General features: G+C 31.1%; 2 protein-coding genes, 1 long non-coding RNA gene and 1 other non-coding gene across 4 annotated transcripts; 2 read left to right on the top strand and 2 right to left on the bottom strand.

The window, feature by feature from the left end:
- Nucleotides 1–7,564: 7,564 nt before the first annotated feature.
- On the bottom strand, nt 7,565–8,764 carry LOC108808357 (uncharacterized). The gene has a single exon (XM_018580518.1). It carries the CDS (start codon nt 8,762–8,764, stop codon nt 7,565–7,567), a length of 1,200 nt encoding a protein of 399 aa, XP_018436020.1.
- A 1,155-nt stretch (nt 8,765–9,919) lies between these two features.
- Nucleotides 9,920–12,918, bottom strand: LOC130496823 (uncharacterized). The gene is made up of 3 exons (XR_008935966.1): nt 12,601–12,918; nt 12,403–12,485; nt 9,920–11,633 (listed from the first exon to the last, which is right to left on the bottom strand). It is a non-coding gene; the product is annotated as an uncharacterized LOC130496823 (long non-coding RNA).
- On the top strand, nt 10,344–10,467 carry LOC130497331 (small nucleolar RNA snoR130). The gene has a single exon (XR_008936327.1). It is a non-coding gene; the product is annotated as a small nucleolar RNA snoR130 (small nucleolar RNA).
- A 6,540-nt stretch (nt 12,919–19,458) lies between the features above and the next one.
- On the top strand, nt 19,459–21,126 carry LOC108806288 (uncharacterized). The gene is made up of 7 exons (XM_018578353.2): nt 19,459–19,597; nt 19,681–19,724; nt 19,818–19,973; nt 20,051–20,221; nt 20,316–20,441; nt 20,531–20,676; nt 20,758–21,126. Exons 1-7 carry the CDS (start codon nt 19,577–19,579, stop codon nt 20,898–20,900), a joined length of 807 nt encoding a protein of 268 aa, XP_018433855.1. The 5' UTR covers nt 19,459–19,576; the 3' UTR covers nt 20,901–21,126.
- The last annotated feature ends 2,840 nt before the right edge of the window (nt 21,127–23,966 follow it).

The following is a 23,966-nucleotide window of genomic DNA, read 5'->3' as shown; positions in this document are numbered from 1 at the left end:
GACTCCTGGATCATATGGTGGGCTGGACCCCCAATTTTATTTATGCTATTTAAATTTCTGCAATTTAAGTTTACGCAATTTAATTTTTGCATTTATTTTATGCTTTCAATTTCTGCATTTAAATTATGCATTTAATTCTTGTTTATATTTATATTATATTATATAAATATAGTAATCATGTTAAATTTGACAAAGCTCGAAATTAATGCCCTAGATATTACGAAAAATAATTATATGATCTGGGCACTCGGTGTATAGATGCACCTGAGAAAAAATGAGCTTTGAGAAATCATCGATAAATTAATCAGATGAGAAAAGAAAAGCCATGATATCTTACACCAATTTGATGGTTTATAAGATGAGGTGTATCATGAAAAGATCTAGAAGATCTTTGAAAAACTAAATCCTTGAAAGAAAGGATTCACTAAATAGTTAGAGTTGATGTAAATCCTCTATGAAAACTGAAAAGTTGAAAATCATGATACTAAACCATCAAGTTGGTCCTCCTAGAAAAGGACCAATGTGTAGATGCGGTTGAAACCGCTATCGTGGAAGAGGACGAGGAAGAATATACTGTCCCAATGAAATAATAAGAACTTTCACGTAAATAAAAATGGTCGGGTGATAAAAGGCAAACAAAAAAGGTTTGCTACAGATATGGCAAGAAAAGAAACGTTTGGTACGTATTTGTCGTACGCCAAAATATTAGCCTATCTGTATTGATAAGAAAAGAGAAAGAAAGTGAAATAGGCTTCATCTCTTATGAACCCGGACCATCTTTCATGGATTGAATACTCATCTTGATGTTTTAAGATTTTCTGGATGATTCAGAAAATAAATAGAAATATCGATGTGACATGAAAATTATTTTTCTAAACAATATTTTGAGATTCAGGATGGAGATAGATATACTTGACAGATATTGGGTCATCATACATGGCTATTAAAGATAACAAATATCTATCTTCTTTCAAAATAAATAAGTATAGAAATTACTACTGGCTCTATAAGAGTTTATGATGAAAAGACATGCATAAAAGAAGGATGGCAAAAATTATAAATGAGTAGTAAACATGAAGTTTACTGATATATAGCCATCTCTGATAATGTTATTGACATTATTGTGAAATGTTGAAAAACTAAAGGTTTTTCACATATAGCATATCTTAAGAAAACAAAGAAGCCATCATGAGTGTTGAATCATCAAACAAGTTTAATAGATGTGATTTCTTTAAACAGTCCCAAATCAGGATCTCACACTAAAGGATTTGAAACATAATTCATCCCAAATGGGAAATCTGAATATGTTATTGGTTCTAGAGTGGGATTCAGTACGAGATTTTAGACATGGAGTGTCATCATCTCGAGGGAGAGAATTAAAGAATCCTAGTGAGTGGAACAATGAGAATATTCTCTTCACTCGAAAAAGTACTTGATAAAGTAAATTCAAGTAAGATGATTCCCATGATCGGGTGTAAACATGCAGTTATGCATGTAATAGAGTCATATACAATCCAAAAGGGATGAAATATATGGACTAATCAGAAATATGCTCGCAAAGTTGCTGGAAGCATATAAGCAGCTGATGGAATGACATATGAGAAATGGATTATCATGAAAGTTATATAAGACAATCCATTTATAAAATGTCTGCCAGACATTTTGATAAAATAATGATCTCATAATCCAGCTGAAAAGGCTCCAATAAGAAAATGTGTCCTAAAAGGATGATATATGAGTCTATGGCACGCTAGAGACGTGATAGACCACTTTGGTTCCAAAGTGTCCTCAAAATGGAGCAAAAATAAGAATAGAGGACGAATCTCTTAAAGAGATCGTTGATATGGGTTAATGTGTAATCAGGTACCTGGGTAAATTATTGATGATGATAAAGAGATCTCGATTAACCATATCAGTACGGGTAAAAAGATGGAACCAAAGAGAAAATAGATTGTCGACAATAAATAAATGAAAAAGCGCTATATAAATGATGATCATGATCATGAATATACCTTTATGTATGAGGTTAGAGTGAATTGATTAGCCAAAGAGTGAATGAGGCAATCAATTCGATATAAAGCTCGTTAGAAAAACGAGAGATTCTTGGACAAAATGTCCAAGGTATATATTTCTCCAGAAAATGAAATAAAAGATAACCTTGAGGTATGAAAAACGGCTTGTTCCGAGGTTACTGGAGAAAATTTATAGTAGATGCAATATTAATATGTCTGGCAGGACACAAATGACTTAAGATGCATCTTAATAGTCCCTGGAGAATTAATGATATTCTCGGGAATGATAAAATTCTGAAAGAGTTAGACAAGCCGTAAATGAGATATCTGGAACCAGTAGCTGGTGATATGTTTACGGCACGATTTGCCGATTGCCATTTTAATAAGAATGAATTCCAGCGTTAGGGGGAGAAATTAGAGGAATTCCTAAAAGAGATTACATGGTGTACACAGTTGTTGTTACACCTTAATCCCCCTACAAATTAAAGAGAGCTGGAAGTTTAGAAAATTGTGCATTTGCATAATTTGGCAAACCAGTTACCAGATGCGTTCACAGATACGAAAAGAATGACAAAATCATATATATACCCGCTGAAAATGTTCCATCAAGAGTGGTTGTTCTTGGAGAACAAACTGATGGAAACAAAATGAATGAACCTAGGATTCAATTAAAGAGGGGGAGATCAGCTGGTTCGAAAGATAAAATCCCCGAAAATATCTGAAAGAAGACATAAGTAGAAAGGTTCCAGAAGAACATGTATTGAAAATATATTGTTTAAAAGATTCTGGTAAGATCTTATATAAATAAGTACTTTGGAGATGCTAATGGTCATAAAGCATATAACGACGTCGCGAACATATATGTTCTCTCCAAGGTACGTATTGATTCAGGGTTGATTTATTCTAGAAAATCCGAGTTTGGTATGGTTTTGCAGATACATTCAAACGCAAGCCGGATATGTTTTTACAATTGGTGGAACCGTGATCTCTTGGCGGTCCCAAAAACAAACTCTGGTTGCAACATCTTCGAATCATGCAGAAACTATTGCGTTTCACGAAACATGTCGAGAATGTGTGTGGTTGAGATCAATGAGTCACCACATACAAGATTCAAGCGGAATAGTTAACAAGAAAGAGCCGACGAAAGTTTTTGAAGACAACTCGGCTTGTGCCGCTCAACTCAAAGAAGGTTATATCAAGAGCGACAGAACAAAGCACATCCTTCCAAGATTTTTCTCGTACATTCGGGAGCTCGAGAAAAATAAAGAAGTAGACATCGAATATGTACGGTCATGCGACAATCCGGCTGACTTGTTCACCAAGTCTCTTCCGACTACAACATTCCGGAAACACGTCGACGGTATCGGGATGCGGCGTTTGCGTGAGTTATGAAGAAAAATCTATGTCCATTACTCTCAGGGGGAGATTACGTCAGTTTACTCTTTTTTTTTTGTCATGGTTTTTATCCCATTGGATTTTTCTATGATTATGTTTTTAACGAGGCACTACGTAATATAAAATTGATAATCAAGGGAGTGTTAAAGATAATATTGGAGATGATTATCCATTAAAGGATATTTTGGTTTATTATTGTTTATACTCCCTCTGTTTCTATATATAAGTAATTTTAGAAAAAATAGTTTGTTTCACAATATAAGTAGTTTACATATTTCAATGCACCTTTTTTATTTATTGAATATTGTATGGCTAATGAAAAAATGTTAGGTCTTTTATAATTGGTTGAATTAATTGATTAAATAAAAAAATTTAAACAAAAAAACAACTCCTAAATATTTGTGCTTTTAAGCAAAACTACTTATAATTAGACACGAATGGAGTATATTTTGTCTTATTGCTCATAGTCGGTGTATTAACCGACTCCCTATCACTATAAATACATGTACCCCTTCACTCTTTTAATCAATTCAGAACTGAATGAAAAAGTCAATCCCTCTCCCTCACTCACGACACACACATATATATTATTAAAATATATCTTTATTCTATATTTTATTTAACAGATTTTGGTTTTTCATTGGAAATTTGACTAGACACCAGAAACTAGTTTCCCTAGTTTGGAGGAAATCCATTTTGTTAAAATCTTGATTGACAAAAAATGTTTTTGAAAAAGTATTTTTCCTAAAATTACTAAAAATCAATTAAATTATGCAAGTTAAAATAAATCTGATTTGATTTAATTATAAACTAGATTTTGATCTGCACGCCCGTGCGGATGTATATTTAAAAATATATTACTATTTATTTTTCATGTCAATATCAACTAAATAAAAAATTCTAATCTGAAGAACCGAACCGATCACAATCCGAAAGAGTAATATTAAACCCGAACCAAAATTGATTAAATATCTAAATTATTCAAAATTTTGATATTTAGACAACCGAAACCATAACCAATTCGAACCGAAGTATTTTGGATATCAAAATGTATCCGAAAAAGATTTAAATACTTATATACATATTAATTATTTTTAGTTTTATTGTATATAAAAACATCTAAAATATATATGATACTTTAGGTTGGTTTAAATATTTGAAAATATATAAAATAGTCAAATATAAATATCTAACATAGTGGAAGTACACTCAAAACACCAAAAATATTTAAAATAATTATTAATTTTTGATCCAAAATTTAAACCAAACCAATTTATATATTAAGTTTAGGTATTCTGACATATGTTATTCAGATTTATATACAATATATTATTTTATTTATATATTTTAAGAAATTCAGAATATATAATGAATTTTTAAAATAATAATTTAAATGGTTTATCCGAATCTGAACTGAACACGCAAAGATCCGAATATAATTCGAACTGAAATTTAGAAATATCTGAATGGGGCTGAAATCTTTGACTCCGGAAATGGGAAACCCAAAAGCCAAACAGATCCATAATTCGAACTAAAATTTAGAAATATATGAATGGGTAGGCCTGGGCATTCGGGTCGTCGGGTCGGGTTCGGGCCGGGTCCTTTCGGGTCCGGGTCTTTCGGGTCTAGGAGTTTAGGACCCGATAGGGTAAATTCAAATTTTCGGTTCCGGATCGGTTCGGGTTGTACCGGGTCCGGGTCGGGTCGGGTCTTATATAGTTGGACCCATTCGGGTAACTAGAATTTATCGGTTCGGTTCTGGGTCGGGTTCGGGTCGGGTTCGGTTCGGGTTCAACCTAAAAAATACCTAAAAATACAAAAAAAAAAATCTGAAAATATTAATATATCCGAAAATATTTGACATTTTATTTAAAATTTATGTTTTTATTATATTAAAATGTGTATATATACTAAACTATGCGAAATAGAACAATAGTTGGTTGTCTCTTAGTGGCTGACCCCTTTGCTATGTAGACAGATAACCCGTCTTCGACTCCCCATTGATTCATTTTATTTAATTTATATTATTAATTCGGGTACCTGCCGGGTTTCGGGTTCGGGTCGGGTCGGGTCCAAGACCCGCGGGTCCTCTACAACAAGACCCGATAGGGTAATTTGATCGGGTCGGTTCCTACCCGGACCGGGTTTTTTCGGGTCGGTTTCGGGTCGGGTCTTCGGGTCCGGGTAAAATGCCCAGGCCTATGAATGGGGCTGAAATCTTTGACCCTGGAAATCCGAAACCCAAACAGAACCGAAACAAACCAGAATGGATACCTGAACGCCCAACCCTAGTCACTATTATGTATCATATATATGTCATCATATAATTAATTGTATTGGTCCACCATATAAATAATCATATAACTAATAGTATTTTATATGTACCATCTTATAAATAATCACATATATTATATTCTTAAAGTTTAATGTGAAATATAAAAACCATAATTTAAGTTGGTATATGTAATTAATCTTTTGTTGTATTTTTTCTTATATATATTGAAAACATTTTTTAATAATGATTATTGGAAAATATTTTAGTAAAAATAAATTTTTGAATATATGCATTTTTAAATAAATTTTTGATATAAATCAACTTTAAATTATTATTTTGATTTGAAATATGTATATAAATTTTAAATTTTATTCTATGATTATTTTAGACAAAACAATGTTTTTAGGTAATTAGATTAGTCCATTTTCTATATTTTAAAACTGATATACTTTTATCCATGTTTCAAAATTTTAATTTTTTGCATTAGTTTTATGAATTATTATTAATTTTATGATTTTTTTTTTAAATTGAACTCTTGAAATTTTTATAGTTGACTAAACTAAATAAGGTAATAATACTGTTTTTAAAAATTGTTTTATATAATATACTATTTATATTTCAGTTTGTGTTTTTATTTTCACCACAAAGAATTGTAAATAAAAATAATTGTAAAGTGACAAAATTGTAAATTAAAAGAAAAAAATGAAAGTTGTTAATTTATTGTAAAAACAATGGCTAATTTTTTTAATAAAAATAAGTATTAAATATTTTATTCATGTTTCTAAACAATTCTCATTTGTTATTAATTTATTAAAAATACAATGGCTAAATGTGCAAATAAAAAAAGTACGCATCTCTACTATCCATGTTTCCAAACATATCTTATTTATTCTACTATCTATATTTCCAAACGTATCTCATTTATTTTACTATTCTTGTTTCCAAATAATTGAATTGTGTACTTCAACTTTAATAATATAGATATCCTTAAATTAGCATTTCTCCGGTAGAAAGTTAATTAGAAAATTTCCATGTTTGAGTATATCGTATAAACTGTTAAATGGAATGGTCAATTATATCAATAGAGTCGGCTAAAATATTTTAAAGATAAAAATTATTCAGAAAATATAAAAATATAGTTTTAATATTCTCTTCTTTTAATTTTAATTTTAATTGCCGTTATAGATTTATGCATACAAATTAATAAAACATTTAATTTTACATATTTCTAAAATAAAAATCATTACCAGTACATTTCCTAACCATATTTTAACCAATAGAAAAATAGATAGAAGAATATTATCTGCACTTGCAAAGCTGGAAATGAAACTTGCAAAGCTAAAAATAAAGAATTCTTACCTGGCGCCTTCATCTCTTTCTGCCTAATAGCCAGGGGAAGACCGAAGAGACCACTAGCATTCTTAAACACTTCAAGCTTTACCATGATCTTGTCTTGAACTGCACTGTCTCGAACCAACCTTGTGATGCATTGGTAGAGTCCAGTTTCGACTTCCTCACAACAAACATCAGCAGGATGGGCATAGTGAATAGCTGGATTGAGAGCGTGAAGTGGTTGATGGAGCTGACAGTCCCATCGCTTGTCTATCACCTCAAATACCTTCTCGTACTTAGCCTTCTTCCCGTTGAAACTACTAGCAATAGTTTATTTTGCCCTATCCATTGCAGCATAGATGTACCCCATTGGTGGTTTCCTCTCACCATCAACCATTCGGAGCACCTTCACCAACGGACAGCTTATCTTCAAAGCATACGCTATGTTCCTCCAAAAGCTGTCTTGAAGAATGTACTGCTTCAACTTCCTTGCTCCTGCTTCCTTTGGCCATTTGGATTGGTTCCACTCTTCTGAGGTGACCATCTTCTTCTAATTGCCTTGCTGAAGGTGAAATTGCTTCATCGTGATGAAGGAAGTGGCAAATCTTGTCACAGCCGGCCTATGCAAGTTCTTATGGTTTGCGAACCTTCTCATCATGTTCACAAGAGGAACACGGCAGTAGATGTAGGCATTAACGAACATACACTTCTTCATTGAGTTCTTCACAGCCTCTATCTTTCCAATGTCCTCAAGCATCAGATCGATACAATGGGCAGAACAAGGAGTCCAAAAGAGATGTGGACGTTTTGCTTCAAGTAGTTTCCCGGCCTTCACATAATTTGAAGCATTGTCTGTGACAACTTGTACCACATTCATCTCTCCAACTTCCTCAACCATGTCGTCAAGTAACTTGAACAGCAGTGTAGCATCTTTCACAACTTCAGACACTTCTTTTGACCTGATGAAAACAGAGCCTTTTGGTGAGTTAACCAGAAAGTTAATGATGTCTTTCTGCACCACAGAATCACGCCATCCATCAGACATGATCGTGCATCCTTTCGCTGCCCACTCCTCCCTGTTGGGAACCAGCTCATCTTGAACAATGGCTACTTCCTTTTGAAGTAAAGGGAACCGGATCTCATACATTGAAGGAGGCTTTAGTCCCATACCGTACTGTGCAATCGCCTCTGTCATTTTCTTGAAACTCTCATGTGAGGCAGCATTGAAAGGAATCCCAGCATCATAAAACCATCTTGCTATTGCTCCACACGTTTTGTCTCTCAGGTCCTTGTCACAAACTCCAAACACCCCTTTCCTATCTTTTCTGCCTTGCAAGATGTCTGCAGGCACTGACATCACGAACTTGTCCAAAGGACCACGGTTCTTCCTCTTACTAGCCTTCCGCATTGGCTGATCACCATCCAAGTCCTCCACATCATCTTCATGCACGGCATGTTGGTACTTCATTGATAGAGCTGCTCTTTCTTCAGCTTTTTTGGCCATGTAGTTCTGCAACTCAGCTCTGACATGTTCTGGACAGATTGGACACTTCTTTGCATTCTTATGCCTTCCAACAAGATGTTGTTTCAACCTTGAGACTCCCGCAGTTAACACCTTGTAACAGAAAATACATTTCCAATGGTTCACGTTGTTGTTAACCATGGTACCATATTTTCTTCTTGGATCCACTTGTTGGCCTCCTCCTTGAGACCCTCCTCCTTGAGAAGATCCAGCTCCAGCGTCAGACATGATCACTATAACATAAACAAACATACAATGAGAAACAAGATATAAACTTACATTAAAGAAACTGACTTAAGTAGAAAAAGCTATGATATAAACAAGACATGATCACTTATAAACAAGCTACTGACATGATTCATATATTAAAGAAAAAGCTATGATATAAACAAGACGTGATCACTTATAAACAAGCTACTGATAATGACATGATTCATTTATTAAAGAAAAAACTACTGACTTAGCAAGAAGAAACTATAATATAAACAAGAGTCGTAAAGAAGTTACTGATCAGCCACAAACCTTGCAAAGAATATGCTACTGCCGTAAGTTCAAGAGAAGAGAAGCTATTGATTTTAACTTAAGAGTTTGTAGAGTTATTTATATAAGAGAAGAAAATAGGGTTAGTGGGATTGTATCCTAGGTTAGTGGGATTGTGGAAACCTCCTCTACACGCCTAATACGTGATCAGAGCATATACTTTTGATACACTAAATATTATTTCTAAACCGTTTTGTTAAGTTTACAATTTTGAATCAATTTTTTTTTATAGGTACAACAAAGCGGCGCTTTTAACGCTTTCGCAAAATAGCAAAAACGAGGAAAAGCGAGAGAAAGCCAGTGCTTCACGTACCTAGCCTGGCAATGGGGTCCCTATGCGAGGAGGTGCTCGCTTGAGGCGCTCGCTTTTTCGAACCAAGGCCCTGGGACACTTATAAACTTTCCAGTGGGTATGCTATGGTAGTGTATGCTTTAAAAAATCAAGGTTTAAGCTCTTCACGCATAAGTGGCAGAAGGATGGTTATAGATGTTATGGGCCATCCTTTGCATTTTTCATTGTTTTATATACATTTATGCACTTACATATTTTTCTTTATTTGTCGATGATCTCTTAGCATGTTGTAGGTTCCTTTGCGGTCAAGGTTGTAATGGAATTTGCGAAGAGAAAGAGAGAGAGAAAGAGAGAGAGAGGAGAACGAAGAACGCGAAGAAGGAGAAAGAGAGAGAGTAGAAGGTTTTGTTTTTTTTTTTTTTAATGCTATTAAAACTATTGATTTGGCTAATTTGGCCGCGAAAACCATTTTTTTATTCTAACTGTTGGCGCTAATTGTAAAAACGTGTCGGATTAGTGAGTTTTTAATTATCTTTTACTGATTTATGGGCATAGCATAATTTTAATGCTATAATATTATTACCCAAACTTCCAACAACCTTTTCATAGCAGTTACGAAAAATGTGCTATTATAATCTGCTATCAATACCCATATTTGTTGTAGTGTTGGGATCATGATCATAAACTGATTTTCATCTGTAGACTCTCCTAGCTGGTTCTATCATCCGCTTCTACAGGTTTCTACAAAAATTTGGCTTTTTATACTTACATGTGCTAGGATCTGATGGTCATCAAACATTTGACTGTTCCATCTGAACTTCATTCATAACAATGTTTTAGCTTAGTTCTCCCAGATTCTCTCTTTATAAAAACTGAGCAGTGAATCTGACAGTGTTGAATTCTTCTTAGCTATTCAAACTCTGATTTGTTTTTTCAGAAGTTAGTTCTGATATGTTTTTGAAACTATGTCAAGATTCCCACTGATGAAAGTTTTAGTAATCTGCAACGGTGAGAAATTGGGGCTCCTTCTTGGGTTACTTACCATGGAGGTTTTAGAGGAAGAACCATTGCTGTAGATTCTTGGCATCTTCTGAGGGTTTCTTCACTGGTTCTTTTTTTATTTTTTCTTTGAGATTCTGGACTAGACTTCCGTCTTCTCCATTTTATTATTATTATAGCTACTTTGATCATTCTGTAATTATTATAGTTATTTTGATAACTCTGTAATGATGGCCCTAAGAGCAGTGTCGTCACTCGTCAACCATGGTGTGTGTGATGCTAATAGTGTTGTGGAAGGTGGAAGAGGTGAGGCCACAAGCGAGGTTGCACCACGGAAGGAAGTTGTGAACTAATAATTACAGGTCTGAGCATTTGGAGTGTTGGTCACAACTAAGGAACCAAGAGCTTGAACTCAAGTGTCAGGTAGATTAATTATCTTCATGACTTTTTGATGTAAATAAAGCATCTTCTCTGCTCTGTGTTGAGTATTATTTCTATGTTTGATCATTGATGTGCCTAAAATTTAACAACTTCGATTAAGTGTTTATCGCTGGTCTTCTCATTAGGTATTATTCCGTTGAATAATCTTCAAAGCTCTTCTCATTAGCAAAAAATGTTCAAACAAAATAAGACGGTAAACCCTTCCAGAAATAGTTTGCAAGTAAACACTTGACCTTTACCAAAGTAAACTCATCGATGGCCCCCACCAGATTAACGAATTGCTTTTTCTTAGAAAAGGATCACAACTCACACATTCTGCCCACACCGATACTCACATGATCGAATGTTAGTTAAGTAATTAACAAAACCCAGCTTCTATCATACAAGAACCTTAACACACTCAACAAACCACAAAGAAAACACCAGTTGCTTCCAGCCCAGTCTATCCATTTCAAAGCAACTCACCAACTTGTACTCAATAATCTCAATAACGGACAAATATCAATACAATAACGCCATTATCGAGCTGATCAAGTTCCACAACAATCCAACATTAGATAAAAAAATGAATAACTACCGATAAAGGGCCTGAAGCTTATTTTATTTCTTAACTTGGTTTTCTCTCTTAACTAGCTTCGTGGTTATACTTTTACTAGCTGACGTTGAATAAAGTAAATGTTATTCATCGAGTATTCATGTTGCTCTTGACTGCCTGTTCCGTGATTGACTGCTCTCTCTCTTCCAGTGAGGTCACCGACTTCTCCATCCGTGCTTGAGGTCATACATTTCATTTCCGTTTTTCTTGACTTGTGTGTAATAAGTTGCCTACAACAATGTCAAAATTTCAAAAACGGTATAAATATTAACATTTTACCAAATAAGTAATTGTTATTCACAACAATCCAACATTAAAAAATACACTAGCTTAGGAAATTACAACAATGGAATCTATCTATGTTCTTTTAATTGAAGTCATACTTTTCATTTCCGTTGCATTAATCAATGGCTTTATACAAATATAAGATGTCCATATGCAGGGAAATGCATCTATGATTTAACTTTATTACAATTTATAAGGGTTTCTTATGTTCAAATTTTTAGTTTCATTTACATAATTCTTTCGATTTTCATACTAATTTTCAAAAAAATATATAAATGTTTTTTTCCTTCTCAAACATCAACTTTAGTTTATGTTTAATTTCAATTAAATTAACTTTGTTACGGCTAATGACTTTTTATTCTACTTTTACTAAAGCAATCAGTTACAACTACTCATGTTATTCCACTTTGAACTAATCAACTTAAACAAAATAATACACTACTGTCGTTTACCACTATCAAATAGATCGAAAAAATATTATTCTTTTCCAACATATTTTCATCTTCCTATTTAAAAAATTTTTTTTACTAAGATCATAAAATGAATAGGAGGATGTACTCTTTGTGATCAAATCGGATAGCAAAAGATTCAGAGGAATGCAACAAGAAAGATTTTTTTCTCTAATACCTACACCAACGTGAAGCTCTTTGTGATCAAATCGTATAGCGAAGATGATATTCACAAAAGCATCAAATATAACGTGTGGTCCAGTACCTCTAATGGCAACAAGAAGCTTAACGCTGCGTATAACGAAGCAGCTGGAGACAAGTCCTCCTGCCCTGTTTTTCTCATCTTCTCTGTAAGTGAAATATGGCAAAAGTTTGGTTGTTTTGATTTGGTTCCGATTTGATTATAAATGAAATAATTTTTTTGTAACAGGTAAATTTCTCTAGTCACTAAAGTGCGTTTCACCCTCGTTCGAAAAGGCGGTCTATTCCCGGTAAATGTCTTTTCTATTCACTGGACACACACAAGTGGGCAGTTTGTTGGTTTAGCGGAGATGGTATGACCAGTTGATTAGAACCAGATGGCGGAGTACTGGCAGCAGGACAAGTGTGTTGGTTGCTTCCCTGTTAAGTGTCACATCGTTAAAGATATCCTGAATAGTTCCTTGAGGCATATTAGGCTTGAGAATAATGAGAACAAGCCTGTTACTAATAGCCGTGATACACAGGAGGTCAGAGAGTCTTCTGGTTTCCTTTCTTAGTTTCTCCCTCTGTCATGTGAAAAAAAAAATTTAGTTTCTGTGGATTTTGAAATGGGCAGGTAAGATAGAGCAAGGAATCAAAGTAATCAAGATTTCTAAGGAACATGTGAGCAAGACATGCATACAAGACATGCATACTCAATGATTTTGTCTTCTATGAGAATTGTGAAAATATAATCAAAGACGGGAAAAAGAAACACCAGCTGTATAAAAGACAGGTAAAAAAACAACAAAACTCATAGTGTGGTGCTCTTATCTAGATAAATATCTGATGGAGATTGTTTATCTTTCAGCAATCTTCTACTACCAGTGACAAAAAGGCAATACCAAAAGACAAATCTAAGGAAGCCAGTGTGATAGCAGAAGTGGCTGAAGAGATATCACAAAACGGTGTTGCAGAAGTTGCGAGCACATGCTGAATCGCATTTGCTGAGTGCAGCAGCAAGCTGCTTACTTTACTTTGGATGGTTTTTTTGTCCGTTTTCTCCACCAAATTTGCTTACTCTTTCCTTAGGAGAGTTTGGTTTTCTTTTGGTAGTTGGTTTTTGAAGATGTAGAAGATTTATGAGTAAAAATGATTTCGAAGGCTATATATATAGTTCAATGCAAAAATATATTTTCTGTATGTTTTGTAACCTCAGTCACAAAATTCACAAATTCACAAATTATGTTTATTGTTTACAATCCTTTCAAAAGTAACTCTGATTTCCCTTTGTAGTTACCTCTGATATCTACTTTCTATTCCAAATTGACAATAATACATTAACATGACGTCCAAACCAACCATACTCATAAGTCCGGCACATGAATTTCCATCACTACACCAAAACATAAACTAAATATACCAATTCTACAATGTTCAAATATTATCTACGTAGCAAATACCGTCAGCTTATCCTATTGCAAATAAACAACATGAACAAATACACAAAATAGAAAATCCATGAAAATAATATGTCCGAAACCGGCGCGTAGCGCCGGAATACCCCTAGTAAGACTATAAAGACCTAAACCAAACAGAGAATGGATCAATCGATCCTTATCCTAAACGTAATTAAAATACTAAGACCAAACAGAAAAGGAAACAAAGAAATAAAACCAAAGCGCATGAGGATAATGATGTACGCTGCATCAGTAACACAAACGTTTTGGTAGCTTCCTCCCCCCACAAACCCGACTTTAGCTTCCATGGGCGTGTGTCATCTAACCCGCATGATCCCCTCCTTCCTATCATGAGCTCTGCGTATACAGAGTAATGTGTCCCCATGGAAAGCATTCCGCAACTTATCTTGCCACGGATCTCAAACCAAAACACGCTACGAAGCTTCGCTACTTTCGCTAATATCACATCGTTGCTATATTTGGATTTGAGTCAGTGAGTAAATATTTTTTTGTTTTTTGATAAAAGCTGAGTAAAGAAAGAGTTGAATATTACATTAACATTAGGACAACTCCAACTATTACTTCAAATTTTGATGTTAAAAATTACAATAAATTTGATATTTTGGTGTAATAATAATATATTTTTGTCTCTAACCTTAATTTACACCGAATTCCAGCCTAAAAATAATATTTTATTTTAATTATTAGATAATTAAGTAAATATTTATTAAATGAATAATTATAGAATTTTAATATTTATGCTGTGAATATTAAATAAAATACAAAATTCTATGTTATATATTTAAACTACAAATTAGAATTAATTATTAATACTAATTTAACTATAAATGAATTAGATATATTATTTTAAGATTTGATGTGGTAAATAATGTTTGGTATAACACTATTCATAAAACACTAAATTTAGTGGAATAATGTTATTTTGGAGCTAAAATTACATCAAATTTAGTGTTTTAGTATCTCTTTAGAATCTAATTTATTAAAACTGAAGTACATTTTGTATTTAATTCTAAGTTTTCCACTAAAATTACATCTATACGCCATTGTATTTAAATTTAATTAAAAATTTATGGAAAATAATTATAACTACCTAGCTATTTATACTGCTTTCCATAAGTGAATATAGATTACCATGTAACCATAGTGTAAGTATACGATGTCATCTATCTTCAAGTATTAAATCACTTCCTAAAATAATTATAACTACTCAAGATTACTTAAACACTAGGTGTTTTGCCCGCACTTGCGGGCTTAATAATTTTCCAACAAAATATAAATAGGTACATTATCAATTCAAAACTATTATAATAAATTAAACATGCTTTTGAAATATTTATTAATTAATTAAATATCAGAATTTTTATATATTTGTAACGTTTAAATTAATAAAACAAATTTTATTACATAAATAAACTTTAAAAATTCATATATTCATAAAAAATATATACATGAATTTATTTATTTTTAAAATATTATGATGTAAAATATTTTTAGATAACATAATATAGAATCTTTTTAGATAATGATGATTATCAAACTAATGAAATTTGTTTTAAATTTAAGGGTAATTATCTACTAAAAATCCAATATAATTATTATTAATAATGTTAATAAATATTTTAAATGCTCTAGTTTTTAACATAGAGCAAAAAATAAATTTGAAAATAATACTATAAATATTTTTGAATTTTTTACCAATTCTTTCAGAAATTATTTTGATTGTTCTAATAAATTTAATTTGAAATATAGATGTTCATTCTAATTATGTGATATATATATTATATATATATATATATATTGAATTGGTTTTAAGATTACTAAACCAAATATAAAATAAATACCTATATAATATTTTAATATTACTTAAGTAAATATGATATAAATATAAACTTTATATTATCGTTAAATTAATTATTTTGAGATAATAATAAATTATCATATAAATCACTAAAATTATTTAGAGATAATAATGACAAATTATCAACTAAATTACTAAAATAATTATCGAAAATATACAAATAAACAAATTAGCTAAAATTATGGAGAGCATGATACATAAGCAAATTTATTTATTTTTGAGATAATAATAAATTATCAGATAAATCATTAAAATTATTTAAAGATGATAATGACAAATTATCAACTAAAATACTAAAATTATTTATAAAGAATATGACAAATAAGTAAAATTAACTAAAATTATGGAGAGAATGACACATAAACAAATTTACTTCTCAAATAATAGTATAGATAACCTTCCTTTATTTCTTTTGAACAGCCATATATAACTTTCCTTATGTCAAAATTATACAGCCGTATAATTTCTTTTAATCTGCACCACAAAAAATTATATTATATTCATTTTCATCTTCTCAACAAAATGGTTGTCTAATCATCACCCTTAGGCCTTAGCTGATTTAACATGCACCAAATGCAAAGTTATAAGAACTTTATGAGTAATGCAACTAATTTCTCATAACAATTTTTAATCACACACAAAAATCAATTATAAATAAAACCAATTTCTTTTTGTTAACTGAGTTACCAATAATTCTAAAATCAACTAATTTATTTATAAAATATTTTTTTCCTTGAATTAGGGAACGAACAACTGTATATATGATATTCAAATCATAACGAATAAAGTTCAAGTATTACGGATAACTTAACGAATAAATCAATAAATATTTTTAGTATTTTTGGTGTTTTGAGTATAATTTAACTATTTTATATATATACTTTTGACTATTTTATGTATTTTCAAGTATTACGGATAACTTAATAGTATAATATATATTTTGGATATTATCATATAACATTAATGTTATAGTATCATATAACATTAAATCTAAAAATAATCAATATATATAGGTATATAAATTTAGTTTGGATACCTGAACTACTTCAGTTCGGATAGAATCGGTTTCGGTTCTTTAAATACCAAAATTTTGAATCTGTTCGGATATTTAATCAATTTCGGTTCAGACTCGATATTACTTATTTAGATTGGGTTCGGTTCATTTTCTTGGATTTAGAATTTTTTCCCAACCCTAGATGAAATATAAAAAATACGATTAATTATATGATGATACATATATAATATAAAATAGTGAAAAGAAAAATAAATAGTAACACATTTTTGAAAATTCTACTCCCGCACGGACGCGAGGGTCAAAATCTAGTTGTATTTAACGTAGTTTTAATAGTTAAATGTAAAAATATAAATTATGTTAGAACAAGTGGAAAAGTTGAATTGTGCAACCGGGGCTTCTAGCTCTAGCGGTAAAGGGCTCACAGCTGTGAGTTCCACCACCTGGGTTCGAATCCCGACCACTGGGAAATTAACATTTCGGTATCGCCGGGATAGAGACCGACACGTGGCAACACGTGACTAGTCTGAACTACTTCTGTGGGATATGATACCTTTGTATAATTCAAAAAAAAAGTTGAATTGTGCATCCATAACGGTCTAAGTACGAGACATTCTTTTGACTAAATAACTATTATTTCTTTAAAAACAAAATTAATGAAAATATATTCGTACAACATTATTTTTTTATCTGTAACTTACAGAATAATGCTTTACAGAATTATGGCTACATATTTTTTTTTCATTTTTTTCTTTACCTTTAAAATTAATGAAAACTAGAACTTAACCCGCACACCCGTGCGGGTGTTCGATTTAATTTATGTTCAACATAAATTTTTAGATCGTTGGTTTTATAAAAAAATCTCATGTATGTTTTTTATGTTTTGTAAATTGATGATTTAGTTAATCCTATGAAAAATGTTATCTCCTTTTAATACATGCAATTTAGTTAATATTCTTACAATATTAATAATGGTGAATATATAAATATTGATTTGGTTAGATAAACTTTGGAAATGTAACTGATTAATTTAAATTGATTATAAATACAATTGCAGAATCAGAATGTGTAAATAAAAAAGATATAGAAAGGAAGTATATAATTTATGGTAAATATAATAGCTAAATGTGTAAATAAAAGAAAGTATCAAAAATACTGCTATCCAAGTTACCAAACAGTCCTCATTTAAAATTTTATCCGTGTTTCCAAACATTACTAAAAGGTACTTCAGTTTTAATAATATAGATATATTCGCATAAAATCATACAATATATGCAACAACTTCTCAAACAAACCACGCTATGGTGGTTTAGTGGGTTTCACTAGAGAAAGAATGCCCTGTTGGTCCAGGCCAGAGTTCAACTTCCTTCTAGTACGAGATTATTAGTTCCATATGTGGCCACGCGATATGAGTCCATGTTTACGACTCATTTGAATATTCGGGAAAGAATACATCAATGGGTTAGATTTGTGTCTTTAATAGACCCGATTTTAACCTTTTTATCAAAAAAAAAAACTTCTCAAACAAGCATACAATAACAACCAATCAAAAATATTCCAACTCTTAACAACTATATATTCCTTTTTAACTAATAATTATATATTTTTATATTTTTGAATATATATCCTGAAACTCATATATTAAATAAAAAATATTCACAAATTTAGTATTATATAACTTAATTAAGTCACACATAAACATTTCAGAAATACACAAAAAATTGAAAAATAAATAAAAAATTCCAATAAAATTATTAATAATTCATCAAAAAAATTTTAAAACTATTTTTAATATGATTTTAAAATTTAAATTAAAAAAATATGTTAACATAGGCCCTGACAATAAAGCCGAGAACCGAAAACAGTTCAAAACCAAAACAAATTTCATAAATAACTGAATGGTGACTATATCTCTAGACCGGAAAAAATGAAAAACTAAAGAACAATACGGAATACTGAATGTCAAATGTTAACATATGATTATTAAGATTTCATCCGAATATTTATTTCACAAAATATTGAAGATTAACATGAAGTTAGTTATTTTTAGCTATTTGGATAGAAAACTAATAGGTATTTAGGATTTTTTCAGTATTTTTGAATATATTTAGATATTTGATTTTAACTATATATCACATATTTTGGATAATTTCAAGTATTTTTGAGTATGTTGGATATTTTTAGTATATAATATTTAAAAATAAATAATATATTTAAGTATAATTTTTTTGTCTAGGTATATTCGGATACTTGAATTTCAGTATTGTTCGGAATATAATCCGGTTCTTCATATAGCAAAATTTTGGATCCATTCAAATATTTTACCAATTTTGTTATGGTTTTTTGGCTTGGTTTCGATTCACTTCTTTTGGTTCAAATATTTTTTCCAACCCTAAAAACTTTAATAAATGTTTTTCCTATAATTTGTATCATTTTATTTATCGGTTTTATATATTCGTACAACAGTGTTTTTTTTTGTCTATAACTTACAGAATAATGCTTTACAGAATTATGGCTACATTTTTTTCTCAGTTTTTTTCTTTACCTTTAAAAACCGGATAAAACATGATTGATAATTTTTATGGTTGTAAATAGAAACTAAATTTAAAATCCCAACTAATTGCCTCCACTGTTTAGAATAAGCAATTCCATTAGTCATTTTTCTTGTGAAATCTTGAAAGACCGGAAGCTTAATCCAAGTGAACATTGTTTGAGGCAGTGCATCTTGAAGATTTCTCGAGCACCAATACATGACAATCTTGAATGGGCCTAGTCCAGGCCTAAACTAAATGGAAGACCCAACGAGAAAGACAGTCTATAAAGATTTTTTTTTTTTGGTCGTCTAAAAAATCCCTGGAACTGGAAAAAAATATCTTTATCGCCTCCCGAAAAACCTAGCACAGTCGCCATGGACGAATCCGGCAACAAAGTAATTCTTCTTCGACCCTATCGCTTTGTCAATTGATGGTTTCTTCTTAGTAAAATCTACTGATTAGATCTTTTGTAACGTAGGGTATGGAGTTGAACTGTCGTGATGCAAAGATTCGAAAAAGCAGGTTCGTATTCTTTCTGAGATTTGTATCTGTAATTAGATAGATCATGTGTTCTTGTCTCACGGTAATTAATTAATTAAATATCCTTTGGAACAGCATTAGCAGGATTTCGGTCGAGGGATACGACACCTCCCTTCGTAGGGCAGATGTCGATGGTGCTTTGAGAGAACACTTCGCTTCATGTGGAAACATAATACATGTTTATGTTCCCGTTCCCTTAGACGTAGACGTTAACGGTGGTATTCTCTGCAGGTTTGTGGCTTCTTCCTCCAGCTTGATCGCACAAATTGAACTGCTTAACGTCTACTTGTTTTCTTTTTTTTTTACAGATATTCCTTAATTTATGTTAATGAAGAAGATGAAGAAAAGGCACTGAAGCTTGATGGAAGTGACATGGGAGGACGGATTTTACAAATTAACCCTTACCCGTTCCACGAAAATCACCTTGATGATTACTTGGCTCCTATGAAAGAAGGCGAATTCTTTCTGCCACAACACACGTAAATTGCTCTTTTCTTTTTGTCTGTTTGTTTAATTATTGGAGAATTGTGCCTGGTTATGTTGATAATATGATTGATACTCCTGCAATATTAGGATAATGGTTAAGGATTTTGAGTCTTCCCTTCCTATCGATGTTATCATGGAGCAGCTTGATAAATATTTCTCTTCAAAAGGTTCTTTTGTTTACCAAGACGTAACCGCTTCTGGTGCTATCAAAACGTTTGTTTCTTATTCCTCCTACCAGTTCGCTTGTTAATTTTTTTTTTTTTGCCAACTAAAGAAGCTTGTTTTGAGTTTTTCTTTTACAGCGTAGCCAGATTTTATGTCCGTGGACAAGAGGGTGTAGACACGGCGCTTGAACGTAGTGGACGTTCTGTTGAAGGTTTGTATTTTGTAGTTACTCGGGTTGTTCCAGTTCCAGCAAAAATACGCCCGACTGGCTACTGTCACCCAAGTACGTAAATTTGATTCTTTATTCTTTTTTCTAAACTACAAAGTAAAACCTTTCATTTATTCGTCTGTTTGTTTGTTTCAGATAACTTTATAGAAGATCCAAATATTACGGAGAAGAGAAGTCAGAAGAAGAAGAAGAAGAAGAGCAAGACTACAGAGAGAAATCAGTCGAAGAAGAAAGAGAAGAAGAGGAAGTCAATATCTAACACCTGCTTCTTTCTTTAAGCCAATATCTCTCAATCTATCTAACACCTGCTTCTTTCTTTAAGCCAATATCTCCCATAGCCTAGCAGCATCATCAAGTCTGCCGAGAATGATCTCGATACATGTTTGAGATAGCATCACAAAATTAGCTCCGTTTCTCGGTTCAAGCTTTGACCAATTTGTTTCAGTTAACTTTACTCGCTTGACTAAGGAGCAGATAGAAGATCCAAATCTATATTTCATTTCACTTATGAGGGAAATCGGAAATCCAGTGATTTGAAACTCGATCTGGATCCGCGGTTGAACAGGTAAATCCGGTAATCCAGGATAAATCCAGTTTAGATTTTATGAAAAAACCAATATTTAAAAACTCAATAAATCTCCGAAAAAACCACTAAATTCTGAAACCCGATTACCGGTTGAACCAATGATTGAACCAATATATAGTTTTTAGAAAATGAAGCGAAGAGATGGTAGAGAGAACCAAAATTAGTTATTTTGTGTGTTAATTTATTTTTGTTATCTATAATTTATTAATGATGTTTTATTTTTGGTTTATTTTAGATTTGAAATTTAATTTAATTATTCACATTAGACATTTAAGTATTTATAAACTTTTAATTCTTGATTATTTTTTGTTAGATATAACTTGTTACAAAAAGATTTAGATAGTCCAAATTAATTTTTTGACATTTTATATGTCAAATGAAAATAAAATATAAAAACTAAATTAAATATTTTCTAAATATCTAAACTATTATCTTATGTTTTATAAATCATTTATAAAATACTTAAATTTAGTTTCGATATATTTATTTTAATAACTAATAAATTATTATATAATAAAATTAATTCATTTATTAATCTGCGGTCGACCTAATGATCCAGTAATCCGGAATGTCATATGATTTAGTGTCCGGGTCGAGTTTAAAAACATTGGGAAAATAAAAAGATGAAGAGTGAGACTACGGAAAAAAATCCCAAGAAGAAGAGCAAGACCAGGGAAAGGAAAATCAGAAACAAAATAATGAGACTACGTACAGAGGAAAATCAGAAAAAGAGTAAAACTACGGAGGTATTAAAATAAATTAGTGCATTTAAAAGAACTACCAAGTTATCAAAAAAGAGTCACATTGCAACAGACACACACACATATATATATATATATATATAGATTCCTTATTGAGAAAATTTACGTTTTAAAAGTCTACATTTTGGATGTCTATATTTAATCTTGATTCTATTTTAACAACTTAAAACGCCTTTCATTCATTCGTCTGTTTATTTGTTTTAGGTAGCATGGCTCACTTGGCTCGCTTGGCTGAGGAGCAGAAGAAGAAGAAGAAGAAGAAGAAGAAGAAGAAGAAGAGTAGAGAGATGAGGAGAAGACATATATGCTGTCTTTTTTGTTTGGATGTTATGTGTTATGTTTTTTTGTGTGGATGTTTATGATAAACTCCAAAATATCATTATGGCAACTTAGTTGGCTAAAGTGAAAAGAAAGTTTAGTAACTCAATGACTGAGATCAAAATATATATTCCATAAATGAAATATAAATCCGGTGTCCATGTGCTGCTAAGCCGTTGATCATGGTATCCAACTTATCAATTCTCTTCTTCCCGTTAAAGACTTCCATAGCTATCTCATATCTGTGTCATTTTGCATACATATCAATCAAACCATTCTTAACGTTACACTATTACCTTATCAATACCCAAAACCCTTTCCATGCTTGTGCACCCAAGCTTCTAAATAGGTCTGGGCATCTGGGCCTTAAAAATTTAGATCCAATGAAGTACTTTAAAATCTTCGGTTTAAGTCTGTTTTGGATTGATTCAAATATTTAGGATCTGAAATGCACTTGAAGTATCCAATTTGGAAAGATGAAACTCAGTCCCTAGGTATTCAGTTAGAGCATCTCCAAAAGGACATTCTATTTTGAAGTTTACAAAACTTCATATTTGAAGTTTTAAGATAGTCTATCCAAAAGTAAAACTTCAAACATAACTTCAAATGAATTTACATTTAATATTATGGTTCTTATATTTGTGATACTTAATTTAAATTTATAAAACTTTATAAATAAATAGCACATATATAAAAACATGATAGAAAATTAATTAACAAAATGATGCAGTAAAAGATATAAATTTACATATAAATACATTATTAAATTACAAGTAAAATACTTCATTATTCCATAAAATTATTTTTCGTAATATTTCCATATATGATTAATTAGTGCATTTGTTAAGTTTTTTTCTAATATTGTTGTTATCTAAATCAAGTTTTAAAAAAACTTATTTTAAAGTTTTTATTTAATTTTATTTTTAAAAATTAAAATTATAAATGCAAATTTGAAATATTTGTGAGTTATAAAATTTTGAAGGATTAAAAAGATTAAAAGACAAAATATTTAAGAATCATAAATATAATATGTAAATGTAAGAATCAAATTGCAATGAAAAATATGAAGCTTCAAATTTGAAGTTTTGAGTAGTGATACTCTATATTTGAAGTTTCACTATTTAAAACTTCAAATTTGAAGTTTTGAAGTTTCTTTTTGGAGAACAAAAAACTTCATATTTGAAGTTATAGATTGTCTTTTGGAGATGTTCTTATATAGAGTAAACGAAACACAACATATATATATATATATATTCTTTCGTTTATAAAATAAACGAATATATTTGGTTGGTGTGATGGTTTTGTATCTTCGGGGCCGGCCCAAAGGGTAAACCACCCAAGCCATCGATTAGAGCATCCAAATTACAGACGCATATTTTTCAAACAAAATCTTATGAGTATTTCTTAAACAAATAAAATTTGTAGAAGTTTTTACCTAAATATTAATTTTTGGGGGTTATTTCATAGAATTATAATTAATATTGTATCAACTATAAAAATATTAAGTATGATATATAGAACATTCTAAGATACAACTATTGTAATTTCCATCAGAATTAATATAATTTTTATTATTTATATATATGAAAATAATTTACTATATCTTCTAAATGATTCAGAAACCTTCGTAAAAGATTTTTAAATTTTTATTAAATTTTATAATATAATTTTGTAAGTCA

Source organism: Raphanus sativus, chromosome 6, assembly GCF_000801105.2.
Source record: "Raphanus sativus cultivar WK10039 chromosome 6, ASM80110v3, whole genome shotgun sequence".
In the NCBI taxonomy this organism is placed as follows: domain Eukaryota; kingdom Viridiplantae; phylum Streptophyta; class Magnoliopsida; order Brassicales; family Brassicaceae; genus Raphanus; species Raphanus sativus.
Note: the sequence above shows the minus strand (reverse complement) of the source record. Positions and strands in the feature narration are given on the sequence as shown.

Bases quoted from the DNA above. Each gene is read 5' to 3' on its own strand.
- LOC108808357 (XM_018580518.1), bottom strand. From the start codon at position 8,764: ATGTCTGACGCTGGAGCTGGATCTTCTCAAGGAGGAGGGTCTCAAGGA.
- LOC108806288 (XM_018578353.2), top strand. From the start codon at position 19,577: ATGGACGAATCCGGCAACAAA. The intron at 19,598-19,680 runs GTAATTCTTCTT...TTTGTAACGTAG, and splicing joins TGGACGAATCCGGCAACAAA to GGTATGGAGTTGAACTGTCG. The intron at 20,222-20,315 runs GTAAATTGCTCT...CTGCAATATTAG, and splicing joins TTCTTTCTGCCACAACACAC to GATAATGGTTAAGGATTTTG.